General features: G+C 38.1%; 1 protein-coding gene across 4 annotated transcripts in view; it reads left to right on the top strand.

The window, feature by feature from the left end:
* CADPS2 (calcium dependent secretion activator 2) overlaps positions 1–12,396 on the top strand; it is a 312,175-nt gene that overhangs the window by 146,987 nt on the left and 152,792 nt on the right. For all 4 annotated transcript variants that reach the window (XR_014318177.1, XM_082768101.1, XM_082768100.1 and 1 more), the window contains exons 7-8: positions 1,154–1,265; positions 11,719–11,858. Coding sequence is in view for 3 of the 4 variants with exons in the window: in XM_082768101.1 (XP_082624227.1) it covers positions 1,154–1,265; positions 11,719–11,858 (252 nt within the window). In the remaining variant the exon portion in view is untranslated. The remainder of the gene's footprint in view (positions 1–1,153; positions 1,266–11,718; positions 11,859–12,396) is intronic.

Raw genomic sequence — 12,396 nt, 5'->3', positions numbered from 1 at the left:
TTTTCCTATTAAGATACCTTTTATGGCAGATTACAACTGTATGTTCATTTTCCAGAATGGAGAGACCATGTAAATTATTCTTGAAAGTAAAATTAAAATATTGCTGTTTGTAAATTAGGTCCTTTAAGGTTTTATCTTGTGTGATTTTATAGAGTATACTCTTACAGTCACCTATGTTCTTTATTTCGTCAGTTTCTGGTGATCACAATAACTTAAGCAGTGGAAAAACAAATGAAGAGAAACTGAAACTGTGCTTACTTTTTGCATTTTGTTTGTGCCTACTAGCATAATCAAAATCAGTATGATCAATGCAATGAGTGCCGTGCAACTCTTTAGGAAAATGGAATACCATCTTGGAGGAAGTAGCAATCTAATTAGTATACCTTTCTTTTTTTTTGGTACCCTGGCGCACATGGAGGGGAAAGCACTGGCAGACCAACTGAGATTAAAGGTTTCCAGTTAGAAACCTTAGAAGTTTGTCTACCTAATTTAGTTTCTCCAAAAACAGGAAGTCTTGTGGCAGCAATTATTTTCCAGTTAAAGTAACTCTGATGACTATGAAACAATTTTTCCAGGTTTTGCATTTGTGTTTACATTTTTTCCCCTACATTCCTGTACTAAATGGTAACATCTCATGAAATTTAAGGCTTTTCAAATCTTACTTTTTGCATATCCATTCATCTAAAGTTAAGCATATATGTGGCGTGTTTTTTTTTTTATTTAGAATCAAGACCTGATGCTTTGCTGAATGAGTGATTTGTATACACAATATACTGAATGTAATATATTTAGTAGAAAAACTTTTTTCTTGCTTGCTTGCTTGATTCTATTTTCCCCTGTCATGATATAATTTCAGTTCTTTGGGTAAGTTTTGCCATTAGCAATTTTATGACTGATTTTTTATGACAATTGTCACACAGAAAAACCCTGATTTGTCTTATCACAAAGGAAAGTCAATTCCATGTAAGTATTTAATCTTGGATGTTTACGATTGTATGTTTTCTCTGTCTCTCCTGCCCCCTTCTCCAGAAGTTTGGAAATTATGTTCTAGGAGTGCATTAGTATATGTTCTGTTCAAAAGATTACAGTCCTTACAGTCATTCTAAAGTCATTCTTCTGCCCCATTTAAATTCTATTATTTTATTTATTGCAGATGGGGAACTCAAGGAGATTTTACCACTACTCACCCTCGGCCTGTTGTCAAAGTAAAACTCTTTACAGAAAGCACTGGGGTTCTGGCACTTGAAGATAAAGAACTAGGAAGAGTGAGTATTATGTGTAGAAATGAGAAATATGTGAGAAAATTATGTGTAAGAATGTGAACATTGACAAAGTATGCCATAAATGGTGTAAGGGATTTGTTACAGCACTTGCTGTGCTGCAGCTATACCACACGGTGTTTTTTCCTTTAAGGATGACTACTCTCAGTGTTCAAAACCTGGTATTGTATTGCCTTTCAGGAATTTGTACTGTAGATCTGTTGTGTTTTTCTTTGCCTTGTTTCAAACCTTAAAAAAAAAAATCCTTAGTGACGTTCCACTGTAGATGTAAGGGGAGGAATGATGGAGATAATATTGGACTAAAACAGGAGTTCTCACTCTTGTACTGTTTTAGCTTCCCTTTTCCCATTTGTCCTCTCTTGACAGGATCATTTATCCTTTTTAGACCAAAATCAGATGTTAGAGAACAATGTATCATATAAAGAGGAGGATTTGGTGAAAGAGGTAGATAGGATCCACAAATACTGCCCCCATCTCCTTTTGAAAATTTCCCCTCTGACATGTCACACATGGAGGGAGGATAGCTCACTTTTTAACACTCGATTTTGTATTCAGGGTCATGGCTATTTCTCATTCAAGTGAGGAGGGCTTGTTAGGAAGATCAGGGCTTTTCCCCACTTGGTGTCCTCCTATCACAGGCAGCTGCTTAAGAGTCGCTTCTCCCACACATTCTTTCACATTCCTGCACCTTTTGTAAGGTCAGAACTGTGTCCTCCGTATTACCTTTTCTTGCCTCCTCTCATCTCTTTCTGAGATGTCTGCAAGGTCACTTGGTGAAGGACCTTGCAGCTGAGCAGATTAGGATCAGTGGTATTTGGACTGAGAGCAATGAAAAGAAATGGGGAGAGGATGCTGAAAGTAGCACACAGTGCTGTTAAACACAGAGAAGTTCCTTCTTTGTCCCTTCTTGCTCAGTCCTATCAAAGAAGCAAAAGAAAAGTTAGTGCAAAGGTGCAAGGCAGTGAGGAAGGAAATATATGGCTGTTGTGAACTGTGGCCAGTACAATCATTGCCAAGGAGTCAGAGAAGATGAGAAGCAATTACAAAATAATGGGCTAAGAAGAACCAGAAGTATTAACTGGAGCCTGTTGCTCTGCAGTGTTAAATAGTCAAAGTTCAGGTATAGGTCTTGGTCTGCTGTATTAGTTTGCAACTTATCTGAGTTTCTGGAACAGGAGGTTAAAATGGTTTTAAAAGATTTTTAAGAATTGAAACATTTCGGATGTAAAATACTGAATATAGCCTTCACCTTAACTGTATCCTATGGCCCCAGATGGTTTGCATTTTTTCCTGTCTTTTCTTACTCCTGCCCTTCTTCTGACGCAACTGGATTTTTCAGCTGTTCAAACCATTTTAAAGAAGGTATTAGCTCTCCTTTCTTGGTGGGGGTTGGTAAAGGGAGAAAGAATTAAAAAAATAGGTAACTGAGAGGGGCTAAAGCTGAGCTTACCACTCTGGTGAGTCTGATCCAGCTTTGGAGTCTGGTCCAGCTTTCCTGGACACAAAGCAAGACATAAATGGTGAGTGAGAAAAAAGTAATCTTCTGTTCCTGTTGCTGATTCTTACTCTGCTGTTGTTTGTGGTTTATTTTTGGCACAAAGTCTGTCTGCTTTTAGCAGGTGCTCTGAGGTTTGGCAGTTTGTACCAGAATTAGGCAATTAAAATCATTGCCTCTAGGTGCTTTTTTTGTTCCTCATCACAAAGGACAGAGGCCATCACCTTTTATTCACCTGCATTAAAGCAGATTAGATTGGGCACAGCAAACAGAAGTACCTCAGAGATTTCTACATATGAATTCTACCTTTTATAATCCATTGCTGATATATAGAAAATGTTCAGCCTCCATTCTTGACTCAAAAATACCTTCTGAAGTATTTTATTCACCTTTAAACAGGCATGGAGACAATGTTGTGCATGCCAGCACACTGCTGTCCACTGTAGCATAAAGGTGCTTACACGATCCACAGGCATAAGTTGTGAATGGTCTGCTTTCTCCTTCCAGTTATATATATGCTTTTGTTCATATACATCTGCTGCTTTGCCAAGGTACTCTGATTCTGCAAGTTGGTAAGAGACAAACCTCCCCCAGTAACCTTTTGTACAGTCCCTATGTGGTCCCGAGCAGTAGAAGAGAACATGAGAGAGGGCACTGTTAGTCATGGTAGACACTAGGCCTGTTGGGCCTGTTTGGTTGTCTGTCTGTCCTCTTGCTCCACCCAGGCATTGCTGACAGACACCTTACACCTACTGGTGTTAGATGCGTCCAACCAAGAGAAGAGGCAATCTGCCAGCTTAGGTTTGTGATTCAACCAGAGTATTTGACAGTGTTGGTGGGTAGCTTCAGGGGAAGATTGGGAGAATATTTGACAGTTTTTTGACAAAATAATTTTAAGGTAGTTTGTACCCTCATGATATACATCTAAGCTTTCAAGGGTGTATTGTGTTATCACTGTCTTCATTTTCAGGTTTGAGAGATTTAAATTCAGGCAGCCTTAGGAAAGATGCCAGATCCCCCTAATTCTGCTAAGAAAGTTTGTTAATTTCATGGCTGGTCAATACACTGCAGGGACTTGCTGGAGTACAGCTAGGTTAGTTATGCTCAGAAAAAGCCTGAAGATACTTTCACTGGTATTTTTTCTGTAATTAAAAATTCATCTCAAACTTGCCATTTCTGAGGTAGGTTTGCTGTGGACGTAAGTTCTCATCTGTCATGTAGTTTCTTCAAAACGTGTCTTGACCCAATACTGCTTTTCTGGATTAATGAAGTTTGCATTTCCCACGCCCTGAGGTTATTGTTGAAGGTTTTCTTCTGTTTAATCTGTAATTAGAAATAGAAGCTACATGATTTGAATTTTGAGCTTCCATCAGGTAAAAAAGGTTTGTTCTGGCACCAAGGGACCAGCTTTTTATGCAGGTAGATCTTAGGTGTGAAATGTGGAGCCAGCGATATATTTTTACAGAGCTGCAGAGAAGTTTTTCCTGTGCTCTGCTACAGGTTACAACAGCCTCTCACACTCATTAACTCCAGATGTAGGCCCTGATCTCAGTGTGACAGCTCCTCCGTTTGAGGAGGCACTGCTGATTTCCAGAGGTACCTAGTTGGTGTTGGAGTGGGAGGGAAGCAGGCTTATGCTTTTAGTGAAGTGGGGAGCCCATACTTACAGCTTCATCCTCAGAAAGAGTACAAAATATAGATATCTAGAATATAAAAACTAGTGGCTGCTCAGCATCTGCTGCAGAAATCACCAGATGAGCACAAAGTAATGGGAATTTTTTACCTATATTTCACATCTTTGCCTTTCAAGGCATTTAAGATGTCCTTAACCAACAGGAGGTAGTACTTACTATGGCACTTGTCTGACATTACTCTCTTCCTCTAAAAAATTAAAATAAATCCATTTGTGAATGCCAAGAGCAGATTTTGCTTGTTAGGGGATATTTTTCTTGCTCCCTGCTGACCGCTTTCAGTATCTTTAAATAAAAAGGAAAAGTTTAACCTTTATTCTCTGTTCTACAGAAACTGGAGGACAGCTGGATAAGCTCAGTTTTCTGTTGAAACAAACAAATGGAGAAACATGCTGAACAGGAGAGGAAGGGGTGTTATTTGGATTTGAGTTTGACAGAACAGGAGCTTCTGGAGTCACGGTCTGTGTCTGTGATTGTACAGACCTCAGCATCCAGCGTGCCAATGAATTTAACTTCTAGAAACTGAAGCAGGTTGTGTCTTTGAGGTGAAGTTTGTTCTAATCGTGAAATGTTCAAATCAAGTATCTTTGAGATGCGTGTTCCAGTTTTTAGGTGACACTGATCTGTCTGCTTCAGTAGTTATGTATACGTATACAAAAGGCAGAATTGATAGAAATGTTTGCATTTGTATGTGCAACAGCGGAGGAAATGTGTAGAAGCAGAGTTTGGAGTAAATACTTCTGAAAAGTCAGCCTGGTGGTTTTTGAAACTCAGGGATCTGACACCACTTTTTCTTGTTCTGTACTTTGTGTATGAAGATGTTCAAACCTAGTAATTCAAAGTGACAGCCATTGTGCTTGCTTAGCACACATGTGAATACAATGTGAGAACAGCAGGTGGTGTTTGATTACTGGTACTTTCTGAATATAAGAGTATTTCAATCTTCTTGCTCTGACTATTCAATTAAAAGTGAACTATTGTCTCCCAACCTGCTTGTCACAGTCGGCTGCAGCCAGCAATAATTAGCTTTGCAGTTACGGGGCTGGTTTTTTTTGCGTTGTTTTGTTTTGTTGGTACTGTTCTTCTTGATTTGATTTAAAGACACTACGAAACAGCTTGCTGGTTAGGTACCCGTACTTGCACAACTGCCTAGTCTCTGAACGCTTACTGCACTGGGCTTGTTGTTTATCTTCTGTGCTGTTTCTGAAGGCCCTCTGAGCAGCGACAGTTTCATATTGTGAATACATTAATTTAAAGCCTGCCATCATGGGTAATACATTTCTCCATCACATTTAGAAACGACTTGAGGTTTTGCAGGTCTGTATTTAAGTTTGGAAAATGATATCAGATTGCTTCCTCCACCCCCTTTTTCTCTTGTTCCCCAAGAAGTCTGCCTGTCAGCACCGCATTATGTCTGGCTCCATGTCGTTGTTCCCATGTGAACAGTGTTTTTCTCAGTAGCTCCTTTGCGAGTGCCTTTCCTCAGAAATTCTCAGGCTGCTTTTCATTGAGGCATGCTCTCTCTTAGGTTTGGGGAAAGGGCTGCTTGGGAAGATCTGTTCAGGTAAGTATTCAGATGGTAGCAATCAATATCCATTGAATGTATAAATTGCAAAGTCTTCTTTCACTATGCACCTGTTCAGTTTTTCTCTTTGATTTTTGTTTCTCTTCAGCCACCTGTTACCCGAAGCATTGCCTGAGTGCTTCAGCTATAATACAATCATAGCTGAAAAGCGAGAGATCTCTCAATGGATGAGATCATGGAGCTGGCATAAAATCCCCATATGCTCCCTTGCTGATTAAGATCTTATTAACCCTTAATTTTCAAGGGGAGTCACTTTTAAGAGAGCCATCTACTTTTTCCACTTCTGCCTCCAGTCTTGTCTCTCTCTCTCTCCTCGAGCTGGTGGTGCTTCACTGTCTTGGTGGCAGCAACTCATGATTTAATACTCAGAAGCATAAAGGACTTGAGTGCAGTGCTGTGTTTTGTAGCCTGCTGGCAGGACATTGAAGGGAACTTTACTTCTTTTCATACTGACAGCAACCTCTGTCTTGCTGACATCAACCTATATGTGGGCAAGGGACATAACTGGGAGTAGCTCCAAGCTATCAAGTTGTGAGGGAAGATGGCTTGAGAAGGGTTAGTAAACTCTATCAAAAGCAAAAGTTCTATTAAAAGCAGGGGAGTGTCCCCTAAATAGGGATATGGCCACAACTACACAAACAACGTAATGTTAAAGGGTCTCTAAACTACTTGTAGTCATGTCTCCTGCCCCAGACCAGCTTTATTAATTTTTGGTCCCCACACTATTTGCAGATCAGTCAATCAGACAGTGTTTAACTAAGGAACTTTCCTATGATCTTTCCTATGATCTTTGCTCAGACAATGACTGGCAGCACAAATTTGTATGTGCCAAATAATCACGGGTGATTATTTCATAACATAAAATTTGCCTGTCCTCTCTGCTCACACTGGCATAATTTATCTTTTCAAATCACTGCATTTTAAAACACAAAAGGAAAAACCTTCCATAGAATGAATTATTAGTCCTGTTATGTGATGAAAGCTTCAATACAGTTGGGGGAGCATATCAACTTATGTGCAGGGAACTTAGTGTTTTAAATTGTTTTAAATAAGCACAAATTGCTGCAGAAGTGACTTGGGTCACCATGGATACATGGGTATTGGAGAAGTTGGTTTCTCCAGTTCATCCAGGGGCTTTTTGCATAAGGCTGTGTGTATTACTTATTCTGAACAGAGCTGGCAGTCCTGCTTATGATTAAGGGCATGTGCCAAAAGATTCAGTTTTCAACTGCTTGTAACTTAGCCAGACTTTAACTGTTCAGGCTGAAGTTTTTCATCCTAGGTATGGAATAAAATAAAATGTGCTTTTGGTCAATGACAAAAAGCAATCATTTGTAGTGCTCTTTGTACTCTGGAAGAGCAAATGAGGCATGGGGAATTGTTTTGTCCCTTAAAATCTTCTGTCTTTCCCACTGGGGACTATACAGTTTGAAGGAAGAAGGGCGAGAAGCTGTTCAGCGCGCATCGTGGGCCTGGATGCCTGGAGCAGCACAGGCTCCTCAGAGCAGGTCCTTGAAGCCAGGGAGCAGGGCAGGATGGGGACAAGGTAGGCATTGGCAGCCTCCCTGGGGACAGGACTGAGCTGAGGGTTTGATCTGTTTTTTGAAGATGTCACAGGCTGTGTTATGAAGTGGCTGTTACTGGGCTACACCTTTATTTTATTTAAGGGCAACTGGTATGACGTGTACTGAAGGTGAGAGGGGAATTTTGTTGGTTGTTTTTTGTAATAGCATGTCAACTGTCATCTGCCTGTCATCCAGGGCATTATGGAGGAGCTACAACTCTTCTTTACTTTCATATTTTTGCTTGTGACAGGGATCCAAAACTCAGTGTAGTCTGCTCAGACTTACTCCAGTTATCAAGGTCTGATGCCCAAGGCCTGAGATCTCAAAATGTGTCTTAGACTACCCCAGCTTGTTAAATCTTTCTTAGTTTGAATACTTAGGTCAGAAGAGCAGGTAACTCCAGCACTTGGGTTCAACTCCTGGAGGGGAAGGGCGGGATGGAAAAGGGGAGCAGCTGAGATGCAAGGACACAAATTGGCTGAAACTGAACTGAGCTGTGTGTGTGGCATGGGGGAAAAGGAGAGATTATCCTGACTCTTGATTTTTCTCAAGTGTGTTTCCAGCTTGCTGCTCAGCTGGCCTCTTAGTTTTGTTGGTCCCCTTTGAAGGCTGTATTATCTTTTGACAGCATGACAGCTGCGACCAGGGATGGTTAGCTTGAGAGCTTTATCTTAACCGTAAGAATACTGATGTTTTCTGCGTAGCGCTTTTGACTCTAGACCTTCTGCTTGTTTATCTGCTCTGAGAAAGAAAGATTGTCACAAGTTCAGTTTGTTTCAGCTTTCAGGGTATTTTGCACAGCTCACCCCTTCTTTCAAAGCTTTTTTTTTAAAGGAGGATATGATCAATGTGCCAGATAGAGGAGAGCTAAGAGCTGTTCAGCTGGATTGACTCTGGCTCAGGTGCATTTCAAATAACTTCGTGTATTGTGATCCTGCTGAGGAGTTAAATACACATCTGAATTACAATAAATGATGATTAGTTAACTCCTGGAGTAATATTAGCTGAATATATTTCAACCTGTGATACTTCAGGTCCAGGTGAGAAACTCTGCATTAGCCATTTACAACAGAGAAACAGTGTTTTGAAAACCTTACCTTGCACAAATATGTAAGTGTGCTGCTCTATAACATTTAAGATTTCTGTATTTATTTCACATTCAGATGAGAAGAGGCATTGCCACTTCTTCAGTTACCAGACCACAGCTGTGTATTTTTAATGATCACTGGATGATTGGATTTACTGGTTTAGCTCAACTCTCAGTGTTGTGATACTGTTAAATTGCCTTGAATCGGCTGAAACAATGCAATGCACAGCAGCTATGTTTGCTGTGTAGTAGTATTCTAGTCATAAATAGCACGTTATGCATTTTAGTGCAGATTACCTGTTAGGTTACTTATTTTTAAGAAGTCCTAGAATAACAACTTGTAGTTTCCTGTGCTACTGCTGAGTAATCTAAAGTGAGGATGTTCACAGGTATAGGAACAATAAAAGAACAACACAAAACAAAATAAAAATTAATTCAGAAAGGTATGATGTAGTAGGGATTTTATAAAACTTTTAGAAGTATTAGGAATGGTGAAAGAGTATTCTGTAGGTGAGTTTTGTGTCCTCCAGAGAAGAGCTATGAGTTTATACCATTTTATTTTCGTATAAGTAGACTATACACCTAGAGCTACATCTGTAAGATTAAAATCCTATAAACAGTGCTGAAAGTACAACCGAGACAAACAGTCTGGAAAGTTTCTCCGTTGGCAATGGAAATAACATTGCATTACATCACTGTGGAGAAGATGCTCTTAAGCTAAATTTCAGCAACTTTTCCTGTCATGGGAAGTTTGTACAGTGTTTTGGTTTCAGTGATTTCAGTGGAGCTCACGATTTGTGCCACTCAATGATACAATACACAGTGGTTAGGATTTGCCCGTACAGGCAATATTAGGCTTAAGGTTACTGCAAAGATGGTTAATACGTACGGAATACTCTGTGTGCATGTGTATATGGGTGTTTTTGTACAGTGATAAAAATGTTTGATGATAAAGTTCTTGAAATACGGTTTGTAGACTCTAGTCTTCTTAGCTCTCATTGTTTAAAGCTGGAGGGAATGGCAAAGTTTAATACAAACACAACACAGTGCATATCTAAGTATTCTGCCAGATACTTATTCGTTGTAAGAGGTTTGAAAACAAAGCTCCAAAATACTTCTTTAAAAATTCAGAAAAGGAACTGTCAGTCCTGAAGTTATGAATTAATTATACACTTGTCAGCTTATATTTTCATCAGCATTCTAAAAAATCAAAAAGTTGACAGGAGAAAGATGTCATTTGAGATGCATGAGTGGTAATAAGCTGTTACAGGAGAACAGTAACTACAGCCTGTAGAAAAGAAAAAATTCATGGCATCACCTACAGTCCTATATGAATGCCTAGCGATTAAATGCAAGGAATGAGTAATAATTCTGTTTATATAATCTGGTATTTAAAATGGTAAACAAGCTAGAAGTTATTTCTGTTTGAGGCTTCAGAACTCAAAGGTTGCCATTCTCATAATGCTCTTCAGGGGACAGCTTTTACTTAGAAGGAAAATGAACGTGCTTTTTGGGAGGGAGGGGTAAGCTCTGTTATAAATAGCATTTGCTATGCATTTGCAAAAAGGAAAAAAAATCACTTTCTGATTTATGACAACGAATATATTGTTTTTTCTTCTATTTCTTTAAAAGGTACTGAATGTACTCAATAGTTCTGACAAGTTATTTCTCCCACTGTTATAGAAGTTGCACACTTGATGCATCGTATTTCTCAACTTTGCTAGTGCCCCTTATATTATTGGGGTGCAGGAAGAGCCCAAGGCCTTTGGTTTATATCATCATTCAGATGATTATATCTGAATGACACTTGTAATATTTTTGGCTTCATAATACCCACTAGATTTATACTTGCTTGAAGATTCTTACTCAAATCCTTGATTAACTTTCCCGATAACAAAGGGGAGAATATATTGTGTTTTATATATATGACACAAGACACAAGTACTATGTATAAGAAATTAATTTGATGTTTAACTTTATGATTAATTTCAGTTTCCAAGATATAAAAAATGTGGAGAACACTGCTTTTTAGAGTTTTCTTATTTTTTGAGGTACTGCTTCGTGATAATGGTAATTCAGAACTCACTGAATGTTACAAAAGTCTCCCCAATAATGTGTTTAGACTGTTTTAGAGTCTAAATTGATTCAGAAATAGTGTTGATAGGAAGAATGAAGGGAAATCATATTTCAGCAACATTTGACTGCTAAACATATATAAGGATTTGATTAAGCAGTAATATTGAATTGTACTAGCTATAAATGGATAAACTTTTTGGATGGTAAATAAATATTTAAGTTTGTGACCAATAGTAGTCTACAATTAATGTTTAATTAGTAAAATTATCAATAAATTTATTTTAGTCTTTTAGTTAAGTATTTTTTTTCTTTCACTGTCAGTTTAGCAAAATGTTTGTGTTGTAGGTTGCATGGAAACTGGACATACTGCTTTATATTTATTATAATCCATTTGCAGCAAAGATGCTTTGGGATTAACCTCTGATTTCTGTAATTTTTACTATAATTGGTTTTTATTAATGCTATTGATTCAATAATGATGTTAGTAAGAAAGAGAATATTTTGCTTTTATTCACACAAGTAATGTCACTAGTTAGGTCACTAGGTAACTAGTGCTATAGCATATTGTTTCAATTGTGTGTTCCCAGTAGGGCACTGAGTAATATGAAAGTTTAGGCTCCTGTTTAACTGTACGTGACCATCTTCAGGTATTAACAGTTGCTCTTTGTTTAAGATTGTTAGATTTTTCAATCAGAATGAACTAATGGAAGATTTTTTTTTAAGTAATAATAAATGAGTGAGTTCATTTTTAAAATTCCTCTATTGTAATAGGATTGCATCAAATAGCTTACTAGATTTATGAACCTTTTTTTTTTTTTTTTTTTAAGTCATCTTTCAGATTGGAGATGCAACAAGAATCTGAACTGCTTAGAAATTTATGTTAAAGAGTAGCAGATTTTTTCTGTCAGCTTACTGAAGTGTTTATTTTATGACTTGCAGGTAGTGTTGTATCCAACATCCAACAGCTCAAAGTCACCTGATCTACATAAAATGATAGTCCCCAAAAACAGCCAGGACAATGACTTGAAAATTAAACTAGCAGTGAGAATGGATAAACCACCTCACATGAAGCACTGTGGGTAAGTATCCATTTTCTGTCTGCCTGTATTTTATTTTTTTGCTTCAATGTGCATTCACTGTATTTAACACTACAGAGATAAAAACACAAAGATTGTGAAACAATATAAATCTATACAGCAGTTGCTCTGGTATGAAATTGTGTTATATCCTTGTTTTATACATAAAGTTTGAAATAGTCAGGAATAACGTCCAATTCAGAAGTTTAGTGAGGTGTAAAGACAAATGATGAGCTGGCTAACGTGCAAAACTAAAAGTAGAGCATCAGTTAGAAACTGGTTTTAAATGTTAAAATTTGTAGCACTTTGGAAAAAAATAAAGTTGATACTTAGGAAATTAACATTTTTCTATTGTAATAAGATATATACCACTCAGTGCAGTGGCATTTGCAACACCGTCTCTCCCTTTCTTCCTCTGTCCACTGTCTGGTATTTCTCTTGAAAAGCATTTGGGTAAGTGTACCAGTTTAAGGATGTTTTTCTAAGACTGAAACTATATGCAATGCAAAATTTGTAGAAACAGCCCCCTGCATAACTGCCA

The sequence above is a fragment of the Aythya marila genome, assembly GCF_965140915.1.
Source record: "Aythya marila genome assembly, chromosome: 1".
Lineage (NCBI taxonomy): Eukaryota > Metazoa > Chordata > Aves > Anseriformes > Anatidae > Aythya > Aythya marila.
This window is presented reverse-complemented; position numbering and strand designations above follow the sequence as displayed.